This window comes from Electrona antarctica (assembly GCF_951216825.1).
Source record: "Electrona antarctica genome assembly, chromosome: 2".
NCBI lineage: Eukaryota > Metazoa > Chordata > Actinopteri > Myctophiformes > Myctophidae > Electrona > Electrona antarctica.
The window spans coordinates 15,268,955-15,295,079 of record NC_136807.1 but is presented as its reverse complement, the minus strand read 5'-3'; the positions used below and the strand labels follow the sequence as shown (position 1 = coordinate 15,295,079).

The following is a 26,125-nucleotide window of genomic DNA, read 5'->3' as shown; positions in this document are numbered from 1 at the left end:
GAGGAGGGAAACCAAGCCACCAGGAATGAGAAAATGCTTATGAAATGCTAGGAGTAGGACTACAAAATATTTCAGGAAGACAAACTACTAGTACCCATTAAGGGGTGGTAATTGGTAAAGTGCCACTAAAAGCTACGGTAGACGAGTATTGGGTCTGTAGCAATACAATTTTTACAACTTTTGTTGTAAAAATATAACGAGGCATTTAGCAGAAGCTCTTATCCAAAGCGATTTACAGGAAGCAAGGACAACACAAGGTAGGTACATCAAATGCAATAGAAATAGTCATCTAAGTCAACCAAGAACCTATCAGTCTAACATTATGCACACCAAAACTTCAGAGGATTTCAAGAGATTTAATTTGAGAGTACAAGACATGAATTTTTTAGTAAGGTGCATTATTATAGATTCTGACATCTCTTAACTACTCCCTTGTTTTATACTGTCCCTTGCCCCTTGGGACCTTAGAAATGAGTCAAATGACACTGTAAAAATCACTGTGTTACTTTAACTCTTGAGCGGATACACACGTAACCAAATGGACCCTCTCAAGAGTTAGAAATTGATAAATGGAACACAGATGTACTCGTCCATCACTGCTGCTGCTGTGTACCGTGCGTGTTGAAAATGCTCTTGAAGCATTTTAGAGGATTCAAAATGCTTTGGAAAGCAACAGGGTTCACCACCACCAGCTTCTCAAATAAAACGCTGTTGCGATTAGTCTGTCAAGACGTACATGATGAATGCTGACGCCTACCACCACACACACTGGACACTGGTATGGGGAGAAGGAGTTACAACACTGATATTTGGGACACCACAAAGCGCCAACAGCAAAGTCTTAGGCCCCCATCTTGCGTGCCACCTTACCCCTTAACCTCTTTGTGGTTTTTTACTATTTTGAAAAACATAATAAAATAGTTCAAATAGTCAATCTACAAGTTCACTACGTGCCAATGTAGATCGGCTAGTTGAACCATTTCAAAATGTTTAAAAAAAATACAGTAAAATATGCAGTGATGTAAATAGGTTTTCAATGTAATGGGTCCCGGGAGCCATTACATTGAAAACACATCTGTGGCAATCATGCATTCATCCAACAACACACATTTTGATTAAAAAAAACAAATACAAATAAAACCGAATTCTCTGCCACACAGGGCTTCAGGGAACAACTTTCCTATGCAGACGACATTAAAATATTTGGCTGACTGACTGGACTCTTGCTTGCTTGCGAGCAAAAAACAAAACAAAACACATAATAGCACAACCCACAATTCAACCCATTCAAAAGCACGTCTCATACAATCCATTATTCTTATTTTTGCGGCAACATAATTCACCCGACGCAGAAAATAAACATACTCTTGACGTGAGGTATGAATGAATAAATGTACAATCAATCAACCAACAATATAAGAGACCATAAAACAATTAAAGCACTATTATACACAGATGTTTCCTCCACCCCTGACAACACTAGGGGTTTATGCAATAACCTTCAGTGCACATACTAAAATATTTTCCAGTGCATAGCAGAGCGAAGAAGCCGGGTCACCCCTGCACCGGCACGCTTACGTAATCCTTTGGTGTCGCTCTTTATGGTCGCTCGGCTACCGATGACAGCGTACAGTACATATTAGCCAACTGTGAGAGCCATGAAACAAACAAAATACCCTAATTATACTTCTGTGGAGTGCTCAATAATCGGTTGACGTGTTCGACGCACAATCGTGATAACTGTCTGAAAATGTAAATAGAAATTATATATTTCTGTGGAGTGCTCAAGTAAGCCTTTAAGTAATTAAAGGAGTTGTTCACCAAAAATAAAGTAAACTTATTTTCTATCAATTACACACCCCATGAAGCCTTGAATTCATAGAGATGTTTTATTTTTTCGCATTCCTGAGCCAATACTTTTTATGACTGGCAGAGTCTCCTACCGGAAACATTAGCATATTTTCGCCGGTCATCAAAGGAAAGTGACAACAAAAAAAAACATCTCCATTCATTCAAGGCTTCATGAACTATACTCCTTTTAAGTGTTCAATACTAGAAAAATCTTATATAGCAGTGGTTCACAAGCTGCTGTGTAACAGCTGCGGTCTATGTTTGATCGCTTTGCCTTTCACTAGTAGTGCTGTACTAGCAAGCTATCTTTCCCATCGGCTGCCGTAGTGGCCGTACTAGCAAGCTATCTTTCTCATTGTTTATTTCAAGGACCCCCATAACGATTGAGTGTACAAAATGTGTAATTTGTACACCGTCACAGTTACAGACCTGTAAGGGTCCATTTGTAACACTGTCAGAGTTACACACCTGGCTGTAAGGGTCCATTTTGAATCGCCTCAAGGAACACCGAGGGTCCCTGTGGTGGACCCCCCCACTATGAGAACCACCGTGGGTCCCTGTGGTGGACCCCCCAACTATGAGAACCACCGTGGGTCCCTGTGGTGGACCCCCCCACTATGAGAACCACCGTGGGTCCCTGTGGTGGACCCCCCACTATGAGAACCACCGTGGGTCCCTGTGGTGGACCCCCCCAACTATGAGAACCACCGTGGGTCCCTGTGGTGGACCCCCCACTATGAGAACCACCGTGGGTCCCTGTGGTGGACCCCCCCAACTATGAGAACCACCGTGGGTCCCTGTGGTGGACCCCCCACTATGAGAACCACCGTGGGTCCCTGTGGTGGACCCCCCAACTATGAGAACCACCGTGGGTCCCTGTGGTGGACCCCCCAACTATGAGAACCACCGTGGGTCCCTGTGGTGGACCCCCACTATGAGAACCACCATGGGTCCCTGTGGTGGACCCCCCCACTATGAGAACCACCGTGGGTCCCTGTGGTGGACCCCCCACTATGAGAACCACCGTGGGTCCCTGTGGTGGACCCCCCCACTATGAGAACCACCGTGGGTCCCTGTGGTGGACCCCCCACTATGAGAACCACCGTGGGTCCCTGTGGTGGACCCCCCACTATGAGAACCACCGTGGGTCCCTGTGGTGGACCCCCACTATGAGAACCACCGTGGGTCCCTGTGGTGGACCCCCCACTATGAGAACCACCGTGGGTCCCTGTGGTGGACCCCCCCACTATGAGAACCACCGTGGGTCCCTGTGGTGGACCCCCCCACTATGAGAACCACCGTGGGTCCCTGTGGTGGACCCCCCACTATGAGAACCACCGTTCGATTGTGATAACCGTCTGATCACCTAAAAATATGATCGTCTGATCACCTAAAATATGATCAATGACACATTTGAATCATAACATCTACGATACAAAGGTTACAATGTTGACAAAAAGACACAAAAGTTTTAAAACAGCTTTTTTTCCTTGTTTTTTGGGGGGGAAATAGCAGTCTTCAAACACTGGCCATTCTCTGGATTTCCCAGAGTTCTCAGTGAGAGCGTCTTTCTTTCTTTCTGTGTGTGCACGCGAGGCGAGGCAAAGCGAAACGAGAGAAATAACAAGTCGACACACCCATCACAGCAACGTTCCTTAGGACAGACGGGACAATGTGTGTGTGTGTGAGAGAGGGCTTTTTTCTAAAAGAGTCTTTTGTTGTGGTTTCACAGGCCTGGCGGTTGCGTGGATGTGCTTTTGACTTTTTTCCGCCTCTTCATAAGCAGCGGGTTGGTGGAATCCTGGAGGGTTTTGATAGTGATCTGCTCGTAGTCCACTCTCATGGTGGCCAGGGCACTGGTCATCTCCTCCTGAAGGGTGACAAACAAAATAATCACACTTGTGTGAAGGGAGGGGCGCCCACTGTGGCTGCCACATGTCAATGTTTGTTAAACTGCCGTAAACAAACATTAATTTAAAGGTCCATAGACTTGGCTGCCACTGTTTGTTACAAGTGCTCTTAAAGGTGCTCAAAAGGTAAGAGAAGGAAAGGCTTGGCTGCTATGACATTTAAGAAGGCATACCTATCATCAGTCTAAACACTCCAAACAGTGTAATATGTAGAAAGAAATATATAATCACACCTGTGTGAACTGAGTGGTGCAGGCTGCAGTTATAGTGCTCAGTTATAGTTATAGTGCCCTATATTTGTAAGATCGAGATGTAGTAAAGTGTCAAGAAATGAAACTACTCAAGTAAAAGTAAAATTACTTTGAAATTACAGTACTTAATAAACTTAGATATTTCACTGCACCTCGTCAATAAAAGGACCACGATCAAAACGAGCGCAGGCGTTGCGTCATTGCAGTTTTAAGTACCTGCTATGAGCTGTAGGTCCACCACATGTATTATTTTATCCGTTTTCTTTTTTTTTTATCCAATTTAAAAAAAAAATGGGAAAAAGCGGTATACAGTACTTTTTTGTCATTTCCTAAATAACATTAATAGCTTTTCAAGACAAGTGTGTATTCTTGTTGCATGGGGATTGTTGACCTTTTGATCAGCCGCAGTGATCTCAAGCTGCAGGTTTTATGCGCTGCAGATGGCTCATCAACTCTGCCTGCCTGGCACATAATTTGTACCAGGTTTTTACCGTTTGACTCGATGTCGGGGAGCGATGCAGCCTTCAGGTTTAGGGAACTATAATAATAATGCTAGTCACTTGAACCTGGGTCTCGCGTAGCCAGCCACACAACTACTCCACAATCTCTGAATGCTATGCCAAGAGTCTGGCGTTGTACACCTCGTTCGTCATTTCCCTTATATTATAAGACATATATTTTCAAAAATATCTTTAAAACACATTTTTGAATTCACATTTCTGATAAGCAGTAAGGTATATATCCTTCGACTAATTTGATTTATAGTAGGACAAATTCATGTGACTGCAAAGGCAATAGTTTTCAGAGCTTCCGTTGAACAGACTGTATGACGGAAGCATTTGAACATTGTGGGACGCAAGACTACCTGAACCCCAACATCCCTGTTCAGGAGGGGGGAATACAGGCAAAAACAAGCGAAGAGGGGGGGGGGTGAAGTTTAAGTATAGATACTAAGGTTTAAGTGTCTAGAAATCAAACTACAACCTATTTTTATTTCACACCAAGTCCAGCGGGCATTATGGCAAGCGTTAGTTAAGGTGCAGTCTGAGTGAAATGGATGTAACCATTGCATTAACAATAAACCTAAATGGAATAATTACACTGTGCAGCCATTTACTTTACTTAGAAATGCAGCCCAAATGTAAAGCCGACAGTGACCAGTAGAGGGCACAGGTGGACAATGTTCAGTGTTTCTTTCCATCTGATCGATTAATGAAAATACATTTGAGGATTTTACAGTCTAGATGAGGGTACAACTTTTTCCTTTTTTTTGTTTAGGAAGGGAGGACAAAGATTCTGAGGTAACAGGATCTGTGGGCACCAAGGAAGAGTGAGCACATCTGTGTTAAATTGATGCCCACCTATCCTGTATCCGATCCCGACACCACCTCCATGACGGCCAATCAGAAGTGGAGTACAGGGGACATGCCCACACACACACCCTTCCTAGAGAGAAGCAGCCCGTGCTCACCCATGAGGCCTACCCACGAGGCCCACCTATGAGGCCCACCCATGATTTTGGGGTCCGAGGCCGATCACACTTTTGGCCCAGAGTCCCATACACATGTGTTGATTTGACGCACATTTTGTCAAACAGTGCACAATTTGACATAGTTAGATTTGATTACAGTTTCTATTTGAGAATGTTTAAACTTACAACCAAACAAATAAAAATGAACATAAGAAAACTAAAACTAAATGTAAAAATGTTCAACTTCGACATGAAAAGAAGCCAGACACATACCTTGACATCCTCCCACACATCCTGTTCTTCCTGCAGCACACGGCTGGTGTGTAGAGGCGTCTGAGGGACTTCCATGGACTGCTGTGAACATAGAACACATGGATGGTGAGAAGATTTTAAAAAGTAATATGCACGTTTTTCACAGATTTTGCCGAACCATGATAGCCCCCCCCCCCCCCCATGAAATCTCTTTTTTTTGGTGAAAAGTCATGATGAAATATTAAAGAAGAGTACCTCAAGTTGCCATGTATTGCTGTACTGCAATATATTTTTGATGAAAAATATTTTTTTTATGGAATATTTTATATTGGGTAAAATATACCCATGTTTAGTGATGGTGTAACAAAAAAATATGTTTAGTGTTCTAGGGTTAAAAACAGCTATTCCAATTCCGCGATCATATAGAGTTATAATGGTCGCAATGGAGTGAAGTTGATCATTGATTCATAGCCTGCTACTGCTAGCAGCATGTAATCATAACCTAGCTCCTTCTAATGCTATGGACCAGAGCTAATCCTAATCCTTGTAAAGACCAAAGGGACTGTGGTTGTTGTTGAACATATAGGCTTAAGTTAAGCCTTGTATGAATTAAATGCATAACGTATACATTTCTTTTCAACCAGTGCGGTCCCGTGTGGCTCTCCTCTTATAACTCTGTCTGCTCTCACCAGCAATGAACGTAACATCCTATGCTGCACCATAGAATATGTGTTCCACATCGAAAATAGCAGATCTACAAGCTCACAACGTATCCATCCGTGAGGCATTGCGGACTTGTAACTTTTATTCTGAACAGCTGCTGTTAATTTTCGGCCAATCAGAACAGCAGCTGCGCATCACCCGCTATGCCTATAGTTAAACCTTTACTCACTGGTTGTTTTCAAGGCTTAGAAGTTAGAACACTGTTATAATGCGTGATTTGGATGAAAAACAAAATGAAGTGAGGGGCGCTCTTATCGTACATCATCATGCATCATCTCATACTGGCCAATCAGAATGCCTGTTGCCACAAAATTGAGACTAATATTAGAATAGTATGGTATTCAAGACGACTACCAAAAATCACGTTTGGTTAATGGCCAATCTTATAATATGGTAAATTTAAATATTCAATGTGTGAATGTGTTCAGCTGTGTTCAGTGTGTTCAGCTACACAGCAGACAGTGTGTTCAGCTACACAGCAGACAGTGTGTTCAGCTACACAGCAGACAGTGTGTTCAGCTACACAGCAGACAGTGTGTTTGGCTACACAGCAGACAGTGTGTTCAGCTACACGGCAGGCAGACAGTGTGTTCAGCTACATGGCAGGCAGACAGTGTGTTCAGCTATACAGCAGACAGTGTGTTCAGCTACACATCAGACAGTGTGTTCAGCTACACAGCAGACAGTGTGTTCAGCTACACGGCAGACAGACAGTGTGTTCAGCTACACAGCAGACAGTGTGTTCAGCTACACGGCAGACAGACAGTGTGTTCAGCTACACAGCAGACAGTGTGTTCAGCTACACAGCAGACAGTGTGTTCAGCTACACAGCAGACAGTGTGTTCAGCTACACATCAGACAGTGTGTTCAGCTACACAGCAGACAGTGTGTTCAGCTACACATCAGACAGTGTGTTCAGCTACACAGCAGACAGTGTGTTCAGCTACACAGCAGACAGTGTGTTCAGCTACACGGCAGACAGTGTGTTCAGCTACACATCAGACAGTGTGTTCAGCTACACGGCAGACAGTGTGTTCAGCTACACGGCAGACAGTGTGTTCAGCTACACGGCAGACAGTGTGTTCAGCTACACGGCAGACAGTGTGTTCAGCTACACGGCAGACAGTGTGTTCAGCTACACATCAGACAGTGTGTTCAGCTACACATCAGACAGTGTGTTCAGCTACACGGCAGACAGTGTGTTCAGCTACACGGCAGACAGTGTGTTCAGCTACACATCAGACAGTGTGTTCAGCTACACAGCAGACAGTGTGTTCAGCTACACGGCAGACAGTGTGTTCAGCTACACATCAGACAGTGTGTTCAGCTACACATCAGACAGTGTGTTCAGCTACACATCAGACAGTGTGTTCAGCTACACGGCAGACAGTGTGTTCAGCTACACGGCAGACAGTGTGTTCAGCTACACGGCAGACAGTGTGTTCAGCTACACAGCAGACAGACAGTGTGTTCAGCTACACGGCAGACAGTGTGTTCAGCTACACAGCAGACAGACAGTGTGTTCAGCTACACAGCAGACAGACAGTGTGTTCAGCTACACATCAGACAGTGTGTTCAGCTACACATCAGACAGTGTGTTCAGCTACACATCAGACAGTGTGTTCAGCTACACAGCAGACAGTGTGTTCAGCTACACAGCAGACAGTGTGTTTGGCTACACAGCAGACAGTGTGTTCAGCTACACGGCAGACAGTGTGTTCAGCTACACGGCAGACAGTGTGTTCAGCTACACGGCAGACAGTGTGTTCGGCTACACAGCAGACAGTGTGTTTGGCTACACAGCAGACAGTGTGTTCAGCTACACGGCAGACAGTGTGTTCAGCTACACAGCAGACAGTGTGTTCAGCTACACATCAGACAGTGTGTTCAGCTACACAGCAGACAGTGTGTTCAGCTACACATCAGACAGTGTGTTCAGCTACACAGCAGACAGTGTGTTCAGCTACACAGCAGACAGTGTGTTCAGCTACACAGCAGACAGTGTGTTCAGCTACACATCAGACAGTGTGTTCAGCTACACAGCAGACAGTGTGTTCAGCTACATGGCAGGCAGACAGTGTGTTCAGCTACACAGCAGACAGACAGTGTGTTCAGCTACACAGCAGACAGACAGTGTGTTCAGCTACACAGCAGACAGTGTGTTCAGCTACACAGCAGACAGTGTGTTCAGCTACACAGCAGACAGTGTGTTCAGCTACACAGCAGACAGTGTGTTCAGCTACACAGCAGACAGTGTGTTCAGCTACACAGCAGACAGACAGTGTGTTCAGCTACACAGCAGACAGACAGTGTGTTCAGCTACACAGCAGACAGACAGTGTGTTCAGCTACACAGCAGACAGTGTGTTCAGCTACACAGCAGACAGACAGTGTGTTCAGCTACACAGCAGACAGTGTGTTCAGCTACACAGCAGACAGACAGTGTGTTCAGCTACACAGCAGACAGACAGTGTGTTCAGCTACACAGCAGACAGTGTGTTCAGCTACACAGCAGACAGACAGTGTGTTCAGCTACACAGCAGACAGACAGTGTGTTCAGCTACACAGCAGACAGACAGTGTGTTCAGCTACACAGCAGACAGACAGTGTGTTCAGCTACACATCAGGCAGACCGTGTGTTCAGCAGCGCTGACCACGAGTCTACAGAAGTTCCTACAGGCAGTTGGTTCCGTTGGTAAAAGTTGCCGAATGACACTTTGTTTAGTTAACATTTCATCACGGTTGTAATAACGTCATTGTGATGTCATCGAGTGATAATGTAATTACAAAGAATAGCCAATGACGTTACTCCAACAGACTGTCATCTGTAGGATGTCAGCAGAACAAAGCGTTTCCGTTTTTTTGCAGACGCTGCAAGTTAAAGCCGCACACTAGCGTCATTTCCATCCACCAGCTGTTTCAAAACCAGGGAGAGACGTCTGCTCTAGGCGCTTTCTTGACGCTACTGTCTGGGTACAAGCAGACAACATGTTGTTAACCCCCGACATCCCTGTTTTGTTAATTTTATTAGAAATATTCAAACTGTCAATGTTACCAACATTTAAATTAAAAGCTAGGAGATGAGGTCCAAAATCTGTATGAGCTTGTAGATCAGCTATGTTTGAGCAATGTTGAAAATCCGAAATAGTGCTTAAAGGGGCAACACATAAACTATGTCATGTACTGTACATGTGGAGCTATAGTGACCCCCATAGGCAACCACACCCCCTAGGACCACCCAGGGATGGTTCATGAACTTAAGAACTGAATATAACCACTGGGTCAGTGTTCTGTGGAGTGGGCCAGTGTTCTGTGGAGTGGGCCAGTGTTCTGTGGAGTGGGCCAGTGTTCTGTGGAGTGGGCTAGTGTTCTGTGGAGTGGCTCAGTGTTCTGTGGAGTGGCTCAGTGTTCTGTGGAGTGGGCCAGTGTTCTGTGGAGTGGGCCAGTGTTCTGTGGAGTGGGCCAGTGTTCTGTGGAGTGGGCCAGTGTTCTGTGGAGTGGGCCAGTGTTCTGTGGAGTGGGCCAGTGTTCTGTGGAGTGGGCCAGTGTTCTGTGGAGTGGGCTAATGTTCTGTGGAGTGGGCCAGTGTTCTGTGGAGTGGGCCAGTGTTCTGTGGGGTGGCTCAGTGTTCTGTGGGGTGGCTGTGTTCTGTGGAGTGGGCCAGTGTTCTGTGGAGTGGGCCAGTGTTCTGTGGAGTGGGCCAGTGTTCTGTGGAGTGGGCCAGTGTTCTGTGGAGTGGGCCAGTGTTCTGTGGAGTGGGCCAGTGTTCTGTGGAGTGGGCTAGTGTTGTGTGGAGTGGGCCAGTGCTCTGTGGAGTGGGCTAGTGTTCTGTGGAGTGGGCTAGTGTTCTGTGGAGTGGGCCAGTGTTCTGTGGAGTGGGCTAGTGTTAGCCAAGAGGAGAATTAGCAAGAGAGGCCAACTTTGCTTACTTCCCGTATCTGCGTGAGGTAACATTATTAGGAGACGGGAAGAATGTTGGAGTCTATTCATTTCCAATGGGAGAATGAACGTGAACACAGCATCTGAACCATTCCTTAACTCCATGGTCACTGCACTAAATACTGGACCCAATCATCACAAGGCACACAATATTTACAAAATATTCATAGTAAAATGGCTTCTTTTAGCGAGACAAATCAGGAGAAAATCTACTTTGTTAATGACATTTCTTTATCCCAGCAACAAACTCTCGCGAGATTTGAGATGAGTCCGGAAGCCTCTCTCTGTCCATCTGCAATTTCACGGACAACACATAGGGGGCTCTGGACCCATATTTAAGATGAGAATATGTGAATATGTGAAGATTATAACGTGAAATGTATGGACATATTTAAAACGATTAGAAACGATCCTTATGTGCCCAAATTAGAGCTGGCATAGTTGGTCTGCATATTGAGACAGGCAGATATGTAGGCACGGTGGAGGAGGATAGATTATGTAGTCTGTGTGATCTAAAGGAAATGAAAAATGAAATGCATTTTGTTTTTTATTGTCCATTCTACAACTCTATTAGGGAGAGACTTTTTCAAAAGTACACCTTGTCAGTTGTTTTCAATGTACTTTGTTAAATGACTTGTCAGTGTTGTTGTCTTCTTCTTCTATCGGGTTTCATGGCGGTTGGCAAACCTAAATGGTGCATTACCGCCACCTACTAGACTGAGTGTGGAAACAGTGTTGTTGTCAGGGGGGGGGAGGGTGGGGGTCGGGGAGAAGCAAACCACACCTACTATATTTAGGAGACCATTTGTAGGCTTTGTGTACCATTTAGCCTCTAGTGGATCCAATGAAGATGGCCCATCTTCATACATAGACCATCTTTGGTGTTAGTTACTGGCTGTGGAGGAGGTTCTTACATTGATCCAGGGGTGGTTCATGAACTCGGTGATGCTGATCCTCTCGTTGGGCTCAGTCTTCAGCAGGTGGCGAATCAGCTGCTTGGCTGAAGGAGAAAACAAACCGGCAATGATCACACAGGCAGCTCAAAGCGCGCGCGCGCACGCACGCACGCACGCACACGCACGCACACGCGCACACACACAATCTACAATGATATCCTTATCAATCACTTATTAAATTATAAATCACAGGCAATCATTTTGGGTACTTCTTATTCCGGTTGTGGTTCGGGCCTGATGACTACAAACCAGTGAGTGACTACAACATGATCGGATCATAAACCTAAAAAGGAATGCTTCCCAGGCTAGGTCGTACTCACCTTCCTCCGATACGTCGCACCACTCTGGGTTGGGGAACTAGTCGTACTACTACTCACCTTCCTCCGATACATCGCACCACTCTGGGTTAGGGAACTAGTCGTACTCACCTTCCTCCGATACGTCGCACCACTCTGGGTTGGGGAACTAGTCGTACTCACCATCCTCCGTTACATCGCACCACTCTGGGTTGGGGAACTCGTACTGGCCGTTGCGGATGCGTCTCTTCATGCCGGGGGAGATGGCCAGGCCGTGGTTGGAATAGAAGGGAGGATATCCACAAAGCCTGGATGGGAATGGAATGGAATGGACAGAAATTATAGGGCACGAACGTCCGTCTGGTTATTTGAATAATACGAGCAAGATGTCTCGCTTATGGGAGAGCGCCCCCTGGGTGTGTGATCACGGCCCGGGGGTCGCTCTCCTATAAGCGAGACATTGAGTATTATGAATAAATAACTTTTTAGGAATAGGGTAATGGTGTTGCCGTAAAACTAACCAGTAAAACCTGTGGCGTTTCAAAAAGACACTTTCAAAAATGGTCTAAAATATATACAAAAGCAGATCTACAACCGCAATGCATTGTGAGCTTGTAGGATCGTTGCTATTTTTGTTTGAATTAAACCCGACAGCAACGATATTCTATTGTTTGACCACAACAAAAAATTAAAAGATTAAACAGTATAAAACTAAATGAAAAACACTGATAAACTGATGGACATTTTTGGAGGTTTTCTGTTTTTTTACGACACACGTCCTCCTTCAGGGCTGGTTCTGGTTAAGGGTTAAGGGTTAAGAAAACGTAAACAGAACTCGATATGTTCTGGAAAAGTATCAGGTTATAGGAGGTTCATGGTTGCCCTTCATAGTGAAACAGAGCCACATGTTAAACCCATGGTTATCCTCCTTCATAGTGAAACAGAGCCATATGTTAAACCCATAAACAGATGTCAAAACCTGCAATCAGTATAACTCCATGACCCCGTTGACCTCTCGGTTTGACTTACAGGATGTACATGATGACGCCCAGAGACCACATGTCACACGATTTGTCGTACTTCTCTGGACCGAGGACTTCCGGGGCTGTCACAGAGGAGAAAAACAACAAAACAATTAACATTTGGGCTGTCACAGTGTCAAAGAGGAGAAAAGAACAAAACAATGAAGATATGTTCATTTTTGTTACAACTTAATGCAGTGGTTTGTAAGCTCTCAAAATCTGAAGGCACTCCTGAATTCATTGCGGAAAAAGCACCTCTACACGGTCTAGAAACGTGCTGTGTTTAGCATTTAGAGAAAAGAAAAGGTCTGTCTGTGTGGTTGTCACAAAATCCACACTCATAGTCACACTGCTGTGTCGTGATGAGTCCACACACAATTTGGTAACTGACCACTGATTTAATGTATTCCACACATTGGCTGATAATTGAAAATACAAAGAAAAACTAAAAAAAGCAGCTGAATTTAAAACAGGTACATGTTGTCTAGTCCACAGGATGTTAACTTCTTGTTAAGCAAAACATTAGCCGTGCAGCGTCGATACTGTACTTTCCACAGGAAGTACCCTATATACCGTTTACGATCAGCAACTTCTTAAACACGCCAGTGAAATCTCCTGCCAAGGAAAGCTCTGTAGACAAACAATATAAAAAGGTACCTACATGGCTGTATTATAACCCCTTGAACCCTGCATGGGAGGAAGACTCTCTCTCCGTCAGGGGTTTAAAAAAAAAAAGCAAGATATAAAAGCAAGAACGTGTTGCATGATCGCAACTTTGAACCTTGCCCTTCTGTGAGCTTGTTAGATGGGCTATTTTTGAAACATTACCGACATGCATGTACTCCATGGACCCCCTGTGTGTGTCTGGAATAAAGTGTTCATTTATTCGACAAGAACTCGTCAACAAATAAAAACTAGACTAAAATGTTATGAACAAAAAAAGACAAGTCAGTTTATGCTTGGTTGCATGCTGAAAATAACAGACCTACAGTTTATGCAGACCCAACTTGTGTGAGATTGTAGCTATAAAAGCAAACCATTACAACACCAACAAAATACTTTATTTTTTGTAGTACTGTAGATTTAGTAGACTAAAACTAGAATAAACCTAAAACATTTCAGATGACTAAAATATGACTAAAACTAAATGGAATTTTATTTTTGAATAAAATTCCATTTAGTCTACGCCGAAACATAATTTAAAAAAGAATCAGCAGTGCTTACCAACATAGTAGGGGGTGTAGCAGGGTGTGGCCAGTGAGTTGAGAGTGGTGATTTCTTTGGCGAAACCGAAGTCTGTGAGCTTGAGCAGAGCGTCAGGTCTTTTGGATGTATACAACAGGTTCTCTGGCTGAAAGAAGAGTCCACAACAACACCTCAATGCATCTATTGCACAGCACAACAGAAAAGCAGCAGTCACACAAAATAATCTACATGGACTACATGGAGCTACAGTACAGTCATAAATTTACAACGTAGGCCTTTTAGCAGACACTCTTTGACCAGAGCGACTTACAGTAAGTAAACACGATAGATAGATAGATAGATAGATAGATAGATAGGATACTTTATTGATCCCCGAAGGAAATTTGTTTTGTCCAACAGCTCCAGTGCAAACAGACATACAGAATAAAAGGAGCATGAACATATAAAAATACATTACATCACAAAATAGAATGCAGTAGAAAAAGGCAAAAGCTATAAATTTAAAGAAGGGATGGGCAACAAAATAAAGTATTTTGGTGGTGTTGTAATGGCTGCTTTTACACTTATATATAGCTACAAGCTCACACAAGTTGGGTCTGCATAAATAAACTGTAGGTTAGGGATGGGCAACAAATCGGTCATCATATGGGTATCGGCCGATGGTGGCCTTAAAATACAATATCGAACCGATATCAAAATGATATTGGTTTTAGCCAATATTTTATAATAAGTTTGAATATGTTTGAATGTGAAGCTGACAACCTTTTTTTCCCTTTTTTTAAACAAAGGATGGAGATAAGAGGGTTCTGTGTATTGCAGGGGGTCCGGTCACAGACCCCCCCTGATGCTGCTGTCATTTGTTCATGTCAGACAGTCAGACTACGGCTGGTCACACCTCACCGGTCAACCTAAACACTGTTGTTACAGCGTCTATTAGTGTGACATGCCTACATGTAGAATACCACCTTTTAAGGGCACTTCACTGATGCAAAAATAGTGTCACTAAAGGGGTACAATTACAATTTAGGCATTTAACAGACTCTTAATACAGAGCGATTTACAGTAAGCAAGAACACAAGGTAACACATCAAAGTAGACAGTCATCTAGGATCATAACTAGACTAAGAACCTAATATCCGTCTAACAGTAGAATATCTGTACAATGAAACAAGGGTCATTGAATACAATGTATGAGTATGATAATACAATTTAACGTATACAATTGGGGTGGTTGTATTTAGTCTCTGTGTCAAAGGTCATGCCAGCAACATCGTTCCGTGAGCAAAGTTGATGGCATGTTGGAAGTTAGGATGGAACTATTTACCTTGATGTCTCTGTAAGTGATGTTAGCATGTAGTTACTATATGTATGGTTTACCTTGATGTCTCTGTGAGCAATGTCGATGGCATGTAGGTACTGTATAGCTTCTCCTATGCTCTTCATGATGTCTGAGGCCTCTGGGGGGAGCGAGAGAGAGAGAGAGAGAGAGAGAGAGAGAGAGAGAGAGAGAATGAATTAACACACCGATTGAGCCCCTGCTGGTACAGTAAGCAGAGAAAGTGACCATTGGGTTTAATTTGATTTCAAAAAGAGAATAAATCTCTTTTTACCTCTTTCTGTGAAAGCATGATTCCCTCGGTCTTGGATATGACTGAATAGCTCACCGCCATCCATACTGAGGAAAAATAAAAGGCAAAAATATATGTATTATTATTTTTGATTTGAGCAGCCTATGTAGAAATCACACTAAGACAAACATTTAAATAACGTATAAAAGCCCTATAATTCAATCTTTATATGTTAAAGCTGCACTATGCAACTTTCCTCTTCTACCCTGGATTCAAACCTGGTTTCCTGCGTAAGTGCTGAACGTATTATCATTGAGCCAATAGAGCCTGCCTGCTCGCTCTGTGAATACATTTAATTTGGACCACCAGGTCAGATCCTGTGTCTGGGTGAGCCATACCTTTGACACAAGCTAAATGTCTCAATAGAAGAGCATGGTGACAAAATACAACCACCCCAATTGTATAAGTTATATATAAGTTATATTGTATATATTGTATGTATAACATACTCTTACATTGTATTCATTAAAGTTACATAGTGAGGCTTTAAGAATAACTCTAAAATAGCAGACCTACAAGCTTGTAGATGGGCTATTTTTGGCAGGATACGCCGCCTTGCAGACTTACAGATAGTCCTTACAGACTGTTCAGCGATTACTTTCACCGCCAATTACCAATGTCATAAAAACGGAATATCGTTATGAAGAAATGAAATGCTCCACCCTTTGAGAACATGGCCAAAACAACCCAATTTAAATATTATAGAAACACAAGCCATGAAAATAACTTTTATAGCAAGTATTCGGTTTGTTTGCCACACATTAAAAAAAACCTGGTTTGACTGTAGAGTGAAACCAAACCCATTAAAAGTCTAAACTCCAAGGAGCCGTTCGTTGACAGAATGGTTTACAAGAAGCAACATATTTTACATGAATACAGCAGCTTAAACCTAATGACAAACATCTGACATCATTATGTGGGTGTAATAAAAGCTATTATGCCACGTGCTACATTCTGTGCTACTGTATTATAATAACGTAGCATAAAGTAGCATAGCGTCGCTGGCAGGTGGAAACCTTTATGTCCAAAAAATAAACAATAAAACATCTATTTTTTATTATAGAGTCTTGAGCTTGTACTGTAGATCGGCTAGTTTTTGTGCGACACTCTTGTACAATGAAGTGTGTATGGCATTAATTTACTAAGGTCGCCTTCACACCAGAAAGCTTTACTGCGATTAAAACGAATCCTTCTGCACAATCCTTCCGCATCGGTGCAGGTGGGAAATGGGAATGCAATCGCATCAAATACAGGAAATGAAGCAAACAATGTGGCAGATGAATGAGGAGTACTAAAGTTGGAGACGTTGAAGGGATATGTTACGTAGCGAGATGTCCCCTTTACCGTGAATAGACGTGATCGAAATATGGTCAGATGAGCACATTAATCAATTGCTTAAGGAAACACGTAAAAACACTGCAGATAGACAGTATTCTGTCTGTCTATCTGTGCGTAAACATGGAGGGCTGCCACTGTGTGGGGATCCAAGTGCTGGAGACTTTCTTCATCTTGTTTAAATATAAATACTGCAAAATTAAACACATGCTTAAGCATGATCTATAAACTGTATAGCCAACATGGCATATGCATAGTAGAATACAAATTTTATATGATGATCAGATAATAACCTAATCTATAGGAGTACAGATTGTAAACTAATTAAGGATCATTTTACATTCCCGTCTCCATGTGCCCAAAAGAACACACACACACACACACACACACACACACACACACACACACACACACACACACACACACACACACACACACACACACACACACACACACACACACACACACACACACACACACACACACACACACACACACACACACACACACACACACACACACACACACACACACACACACACACACACCCCCCCCCCCCCCCCCCCCCCCCTGCGGATGACAGCACAGTGTGAAGGCAAACGCAGCAAATTAAATATGCAAGAATCCCAATTCTCCGCCCAAACTGTTGGGGGTGTTCACAAAAGCCTGAATAGATGATAAAATGACCCCAAACATGTTTGACAGCGTGTGTGTGACTGTGTGTGTGTGTGTGTGTGTGTGTGTGTGCGCACCACAACCCACCATTCCATCACGATGAGCAGACACTTCCTGCCCTGGTACAGGTTCTCGTAAACGTCGGTGATACGTACGATGTGCGTGCACGGAGACCCCCTCCAGTGGAGCTCAACCTCTCGCCTGGCCTTAGGACAGTCCTGGAGCATCTGAACACACACACACAGGTTGGTATTAGTATTCTTGCGAGGGCTCAGCTGGCTTTAGGACAGTCCTGGAGCATCTGAGAACACACCCACAGATTAGTATTACTACACTTGCGAGGACTCGGCTGGCTTTAGGGGCGGCAGTTGTTCAGAGGTAGAGCAGCCGCTTGGGAAACGGAAGGTTCCCAGTTCCATCCCGGCTGCCCCAGAGTAAAGCCCAAACCATACCAGCTGCGACTCCTTGCAACAAAACAGTTTTAAGGTCAACCAAACCAATGCAACTCCTTGCAACTGCCATTGGTGATAATGGTTGCAAGTAATTTTAGCTTTGAAGTGTCCTTGAGCAAGACACTGAATGCCTAATTGCTGCCGATGTGCATCACACACACACACTTGGAGTTACATCTCCATATTGCCTGGGGTCAGACCTGTGCAGTGGCATCACTACAAACAAACAACTTCCTTCTTTCATGTTTACCACTACACCATAAAAGCACAACCTCATAAGCAAACATGGTGTTTTGGTTTAGAGCCAAACCCCAGGTAGCCTCAGGGACAGCGGGCGATTTGTTTTCAATTTAAAAAGAAAAGTGGCATCCAAGTGGGAGTGAACTTTGAATTTCACCCAACACCCAACCCAACCCAACCCAACCAATAAGTTGTTCTCCCAGGCCTGTTTGTTTTCTGCTATTATTGAAAAACACGTTCAGTATATAAAATGATCAAAGGACCACTTCACCACTTTTCAACCCATATTCATATAATTGGTCCTCACTAATGTTCATGATAAAATACCACATTTTCTTCCTACTCAGTCTGTGTCTCATACTGTGGGCGGTTCAGAAAGCCGTCCACCAGTGACATCATCGATGAGGAATCCAAGCTAATAGAAAGGGCAGGCTTTCCATTCCTGAAAAGTTACAATGCAAAAATGGAATATCTCTCTCTCCCTCTCTCTCTAAGAAGAAGAAGGGAAAAAAAAGGTGGCGTTTTATCATGATTATTAGTGAGGACCAATATGAAGATAGGTTGAAAAGTGGTCAAGTGGTCCTTTAAGCCAATAGTACATTATTTATTTTGATTAGTGGTAGTGGTCATTGTCAGCTAAATTGTTTGGGGTGACAAGTAAAATTACATAACAATGGTGACACTGACAGGCAACACTCCCCCCCCCCCCCCCCCCCTTATATCTGATAAGAAAGACACAAAGGCCATTCGAGGAGTAGGAACTTTCTCTGGGTGGGTTTCTCTTCCCAGGCTTGTTTACGGTCATGTCCAAAACCCTCCTGTGTTGCCTAATAAAAGCTGAGTGGGACGGGACAGGACACTGTGTGGGACGGGACAGGACACTGTGTGTGCTGCAGTTAGTTCAGTTCTCATGCTGAATGAATAATCCCCCAGTCATCTCTGGCCTCTAGCGCCGGGCTACTTTTAGACACAGGCATGCATGTCCCCGTCGTCCCTCCCTCTCTGACATCATCGGACTTGGCCAGACAGCAGAGTCAACAACATAAATAAACCACCGCTGCCCGTCGTGGGGAGAGAAACCCATAGAGTATATAAAGGATAGAGACCGAACTGGAGCACTAGCCCCTCCCCCAAGCTATTCATTTCGATGAAGTTGCTTAGTGGCGTTTTGAAGCACCCGGAAGACTGCCGGAAGTACCTCCTCCGGACCTCAAATTTGAGGTCCGGGGTGACGTATGGGTGACGTAGGGAGTGATGGTCCTACGTGTTAAAGCACGGGTCCACCTGCAGTCCTTCCTCTTACCACTAGGGCCCAGTGCTTCATGTTGGAGCGCCTCACTGGCCCCTTGGAGAAACCTCACGTCCTCCATATTTTAACTTTTTTTGTATTTGCTCTTCGCAAAATAAACTCATATCATTCACTGCCATTGATTGACGAATATATTCGTCATTTTCAATCCAAGGCGCAGACCGCCATTGACGTATTGATTTTAAATGGTAAATGGTGCATTTACTGTAGATAGCGCTTTTATCCAGAGCGCTTTAGATAGATTACATTCACCCATTCATAGTATACACCGATAGATACACCGATGGCAGAGGAAACCATGCAAGGCACCAACCTGCTCATCAGGAGCAATTAGGGGAGTCTTGCTCAAGGACACTTTGAGAGTAACTCTGGGGGAGCCCGGGATCTAACTGGGAATCTCGCGGTTCTCTACCTAAGTTATCTTCTTCCTAGGATGTCTGGGGTTTTTACGGCTTGTGATTGGTTGTCAGTGGAGTAGGGAGCGCTGGGCTGTGTTTTGGACTGCACACAAGTGGTAATATGCCTAAACTTAACCTTAACCTCACAAAAACTATGCCTAAACCTAACCTTAACCTAACCATAACCACACAATATGCCTAAACCTAACCTTAACCTAACCTCACAAAAACTACCTTATTTTCCAAAAAAGTAGTCGGGCAGCGGGATTTGAACTCGTGAGGTATGGATTCGAAGGCAAATGCCTAGACCACTAGACCAGCCAAGTGGCTGCCAAATCTGGGTTCGGTCTTCTGTGTCTCTATTACAGCTTGAGTAAGCCCCACCCACGTAGGCGTTCATTATCAACTATAGGCTACTAGTAGTAGCCGGCATGGTAAAACAAGCGCTCCCTACCCCAGACATCCTAGGGGGAAAAAAAAAACTTGCCTACCGGGCGGCCACCCTACCCCTGAGCCACTCCCACCCCCAGTTTTTACATCAGAACTGCAGTCAATAGTCTAGCGTAATCACCTGATTATTAAATTCCAGCTGACAGCCTTCAGCCGATTATAAAAATACCTTCTAAATCCTGTTTTCTGAATCCAAAACTGTTACTTCAAAGATTCAGTCGAAAGTAGTAGATCTACAAGCTCGAAAGTCAAAACACGTCGCTTCACACCGCATTTCGAGCTTGCACAGACTTTTGATGCCTTTGTGTGACACTGTAGTATATGATCAAGTAGGGCTTTTTTTGAGTGGTGGAACCACTCCAAGGAACAGCAATGTCCCTATGGGACTATGTGACTATGTCCCGATGTTTAGAGTACCAGTAGGGGCAAAGGTGGCGCTGTTGTGCCAGAAACAGAGAGAGAGATAGTGTTGCACTGTTGCCTGCTAATTACAGAGAGAGAGAGAGAGAGAGAGAGAGAGAGGCAGGGGGAGAGGGGAGCTGCACCACTCAGTTCACACGTGTGTGATTCTTTTTATTACATTTTGTAGAATTGACCTCAGGTCTTTAATGGGATAAGCTGTGCAATCAATCACATACTGTAGAATCCACAGTATATTATCTATTATCTACACGGTGTAGATAATATGCTCTGTCTCTCCTTATCAGTGAACTGCGTGGTCAGCACAGACAGCATACAGTTTGTACCACATCCGTCTCTACTTTGTAACAGTCATGATGACTCACTCATACATCTTCAGGCCACATACTCGAACCAAGCCCCCAGAACAAACAAACATTTAAACCACACGTCTGCCCCCTGCTGGTCAAAGCTGGAACTGCATGTGGCCCGTGGATATAGTCGAGTAACCCCCACGAACCTGGGCTTTTACATTTAGCGCTCGTTATCACCTCCGCATTTTGGACACCAAATGTTTGGTGTTCACTTTCATGGGGGGGGGGGGGGCTTTTAGGATGACTCCATCATTTGCGTCCATACTGTAAGTTATAATGATGTCATCCCTCTCCCCTCCCCCGTTCGTTCCTTCACCCTCTTATCTGCAGTGCAGCTCTGCAAACACTGGGTTTTGCTTGTTGTCAACACTGGCGGAAAAGTAACTAAGTACATTTACTCACTAAAGAGTGATACTTCAGGCCTCATACACATGTATCAAGGGGGGGGGGGGCAAATTGATGTGTATTTGGCCGCGGATCCCCCCCATCTGAAAAGAGTTTGTGCCAGGACCCCCAGAGGAGAAGGTTTTAGAAGAGAAGTGGTTAAATGCTGTATTAATAACTACTTTTGCTGGGACCCCCCCTCTCAAATTACTATAAACTATACTTGTGTGGCACATTCAGGCCCTCGCAAGTATAGAAATACAAACACACACACACACACACACACGTGCCTCACAGCTGACTAATGCCTCCCAGAACAGAGCAGAGGAGGGCGGCAGCCGGCAGGACAGTGAGGTAATGTGAGAGTCTGATCATCATCATAATCTCTGTAAACTGAACCGTTGGCAGCGAGCGGAGCCTCTCTGTCCTGAAGGCAGAGGTAAGAGGAAGTACAGAGGACGGGAAGTGGAGGACGTCATGAAATCAAGAGAGATCCGGGAACAACCACAAACACCATTATCCCCCAAATCCTCTTTAATAGAGTTGATTCTCAACCTGGACTTCAAAAGCTCTTTGCGTTGTGTTGCCTATTTTTGAGAGGTGCAACCGCTCCCTTACGGAGCTGTGTGTGGGTGGGTGGGTGGCTGGCTGGCTGGCTGGGTCTGAGCACAAAAACACCATGGTTGTTTTTCACGACCTGTGACGCACGAACACACACGAACACATTAAGTGTATATGATGATTTCGGGTGTGCCAGTACAGGACAGTACAGTACAGTAGACTCTACTGTACTGTACTGGCACGCCCACACGGTAACACTGTCACCGATTCTCCTCGACGCAAAAATAACAAGCTATTGGAACTGGAAGCTATTTTTCGTGGCACGTTATGTTTAATCAAACAACAAGTTTCATCAGTGTTTGGATCGGGAGTCGGGATGTTCTGTGTCTGCTGCCTGTCTGCCTGCATGACATGATCATCATGCAGAGTTGCGCGCTGCGCGCTCCAGTGAAATTGTACGGCTGAGAAAGATTTATTTGTGTCGGAAAAGGACTTATTGGTGGGGTTTCCGCTAGATATTAAGGCATGTTTAGTGCGTTTTAGTGGGGGGTTCGCCTGGAAGGCTCTATGGAAACACTCACTCTTGAACGAAGTTGAACGTGAGAAAGTGACGTTCACACATGCCAGAAATGAACACGTTCACAATGACGTTCACCAAGCAGAAATACAGTACATTCAGTTCACCCAAAATATGAACGCGTTCGTGAACGATCGTTCTTTGAACGCGTTCGGGTACAACACTGGTGATGCTAATAGGGTGCATTTTGCATCCCAAAATGCAGATTATTGATAATGGACCCATCCGTGGACCTTTCTGGGGGTCCCATGGACCTACTACTGTACTCAGTACTGTACTGTAATTTGGTGCCATTTAATTTAGGCTACTTTATGTTTGCATTGTTGTTAGCATAACTCTTTAGAAGATTTAGAATTGTGTTTATTTCTTTCATATATATTTTATACATGCATATAACCATTGTATAACCATAGTAGATGAAATGAGTTAAATGCTTCAATTTGTAAAAATGACAAAATATGACTCCTAACGTTGTTGAAGCGGGATAAAATGTCCATAGGACCCATCTAAAAGACCACCCCTGGGTTCCAGGACCCATTACATTGAAAACCTATTTATCACTTTTACTGCCACACACGCTGCTGTCATGTATTGGTTACTCAGTCAGGTCACATGACCAGGAAACAGGTAACAGGAAGCGGGTAACAGAAATCAGAACAGAAACACATTGGCTGCCGAATTGACGATACCAGTGTCATAAAAAAAAGTAAAATAGGCCAAACCGGTAGGGATGCTCCGATCAGGTTTTTTGGGACCGATCCCGATTATTTCTCTCACCATCGGTTGATCTTGTGCGTAAGGGGAAAATTGAAAAAATATCTTCCAAAATGATTATGTCAAAACTGTTCCTGTATGTGTGGATTTTTAGGCCTGTCACAAAGATGCAAATCTGATTGACTTTTATACTACTTAAATGGTATAAATTAAAGATCAGTTTCTCCATATCGGGTCAAATGCGGATCACCGATTCGAGTCATTTGGAGTGAAAATCAGCTGGTTTAAATCGGTGGCTGATTGATTGGAGCACCTCTACAAATGGGTGATGTGCTCATTTGACAGAATAGCAGAGAAGACAACAATAACAAGCAGCCTTGGCTCTCTCATCAGTCTATCAGTTCCAGGGGAGAGGGGACTGAAAGGAGAAGTTATTTGTGGATCAGAATGACAGCTGCAGTTCATTACAACACTCACTGACACCTCCTGCTGCGCACGCACACGCACACCAATATGTCAACAATGTACCATACCAAAGCCCAGCCATTCTCACATGGACGACAGTGGCCTGTCAAGGTTGGATTCAGTGGTGGTCTGGTGGAAAGTAAATAAGTGCATTTGCAAGTAATGCAAGTACACTGCACTTAAGTACACTTATGAGGGTTTTGTTTGCAGGGGAGCAGAAGATAGAATAGAATAGCATGCCACTGAACTAGTGACATATTTATTGATGAATTGATAGATTGATTGAAATATGTATTAACAGTTTGCAGAATTACAGTACAATTCAAGCACAACTCAATACAAAGACTGTTAACTGTGAGTGGACGACCCAATAAAGCATTACACTTGTTTACAAGAGGGTCAACCTTTCATTCATCAAAGAATATGAAATACCATTTACAAGCCTGTTGAGTTTACCGAGCCTAGTGAGCATATTTTGATTAATTAATTGAAAATGGAGGACCCTTATATAAACAAGTGCTTTTTCTGTTTTTATCCTAGCAGATATTGTATTGATCTGTACTTTCCTAGCCATGGTTCACATGACAATTTTCAATCAGTGCTGTGCATACATTGTTAGAAAATGTGTCCCCTTCTTATAAGATTAAAATAAAAATAAAGTCCAACTCAAACGTTTACAATTCAGCAGAGCCACAGGCAACACTGCCAGCACAAGTTGAAGATGGGGAAGAAATCAAACTTATTTTACCTTCAAGGCACACTTCTCTCCGTCGTCCTTGCGGAATATCTCCAGCACCTTGCCGTTGATGCCCATTCCCAGAACCTGGCTGGTCACCTTGTAGTCGTCCGTGATGGCGTTCTTCTTGATCAGCAGCGGGTTGTGAGGCTTGCAGAAGAAGTTCGACACGGGGAACTGGGGGAAGCAGGGGGCCTGCTGCTGCTGCCCATGGTTGTTGTTTAGGTTGGTTGTTGTCGGTGGTGGTGGCCCCTGAGGCCCCTGCTGTAGGGACCCCATGCCGGGGAAGGCAGCCTGGTTTTGGTTCGGGACGTTGGACAACATGGTTGGATGGTGGCCCCGCACCGGCCGAGAGTTAGTTATGGCCCCGATATAGAGTTGTAAATAAACCTGGTGACTAGTCTGACAAAACAAACTTGTCCTCTCCTCTGTCGTCTTCGCTAAAAAAGTACCAACTGAGTTAAAAAAGGGTGAAAAAAGCTTAGCTTTAGGCTAGCTTTAAGAGCCACACACTCTCGTGTTGTTGTTGTCCTGGGCTGGCATGGTCCTTTTTAGTGCTGCTGCTGCTGCTACTAGCCTAACCCACTGCTGTTAGCATGAGCCTTCTTCCAACAATACACTTTACTTTCTGCTTCTTGTCAACAGTAAGGTTCCATGCAGTTCACATGAACCCTCCCCGAACCGGACCTTTATAGTGTTATCGAGACGAAAAACTAACGTAACACTGTCTGACCGCTGCTTGCTTGCTAGAAGGTGTCAGACACAAGCTAAATAAATGTCATTAGCTGTCTGTCCTCCTCGGTTCCTGTCCCAGTCCCTTTCTGGACAAACTTCACTATCGTTCATGTTATGCCACCTGCGCTTCTTTTCAGTAGGAGGGTCCCCCGGCTGGCTGTTACACCGACATCGGTGACTTGGTGAAATGTTGGTACATCAGGAGGCGCTGGTGGGTCACCCTGATCTGATTAAATTAAGACTACTGGTAATATTGATCCCCTTTTTTCCTTTTCAAAATCAACCATGCTACATACACTCTGCGCGTGTTAAAGGGAGGTATTCCCTTCCAGACCAGCGGTGCAAAGGAGAGCTATTAGGGGGTCTGCTCAACAATTGTTTTATTTTTGTTTTTAAATGACCAAATCAAAATAAACTAACAAAAAAATAACACATTATCCGAAAATAATTTAATTTCGGACACATCCAAATTAATCCAATACTGATGTTGATAGAGATGTCTACCCATGGTCGTGTGGTACCAATAGACATGGACAATATATAGCCTATGCCAGTCTACAGACTGCACTCAGTCCAGAAGAATTTTGAGCACATACAGACCTTTACATGTCTACGACAGTGGTTCTCAAACTTTTCAGACCATGATGACCTCTCAAAATAATCATATTTGAACTGTGGGGACCCCCGAAAATAATCATATTTGAACTGGGGACCCCTCCACCCTGACAAGCACTTGGAATTGTAGGAGTTGAGTAGGCATTACATTTAGCTTGACTCCATTCAATAGATAAATTGTGAAAATAGCAGATCTACAAGC

The 26,125-nt window shown here is 44.1% G+C and overlaps 1 protein-coding gene across 4 annotated transcripts; it reads right to left on the bottom strand.

The window, feature by feature from the left end:
* Window positions 1-775: 775 nt before the first annotated feature.
* LOC306943473 (MAP kinase-activated protein kinase 2-like) lies at window positions 776-25,485 on the bottom strand. 4 transcript variants are annotated; one of them, XM_079529849.1, is made up of 13 exons: window positions 24,586-25,483; window positions 17,602-17,741; window positions 15,487-15,551; window positions 15,254-15,333; window positions 13,895-14,021; window positions 12,678-12,753; window positions 11,832-11,956; window positions 11,311-11,396; window positions 5,757-5,837; window positions 3,178-3,721; window positions 2,628-2,705; window positions 2,320-2,426; window positions 776-2,280 (listed from the first exon to the last, which is right to left on the bottom strand). In XM_079529849.1, the coding sequence occupies exons 1-10, from the start codon at window positions 24,895-24,897 to the stop codon at window positions 3,578-3,580; spliced, it is 1,236 nt and encodes a 411-aa protein (XP_079385975.1). In that variant the 5' UTR covers window positions 24,898-25,483; the 3' UTR covers window positions 776-2,280; window positions 2,320-2,426; window positions 2,628-2,705; window positions 3,178-3,577. The 4 variants fall into 4 exon arrangements, with proteins under 4 accessions (XP_079385975.1, XP_079385977.1, XP_079385974.1 ...); XM_079529851.1 differs by having other exon boundaries at window positions 776-2,426; window positions 5,757-5,834; window positions 24,586-25,485; XM_079529848.1 differs by having other exon boundaries at window positions 776-2,426.
* Window positions 25,486-26,125: the final 640 nt, after the last annotated feature.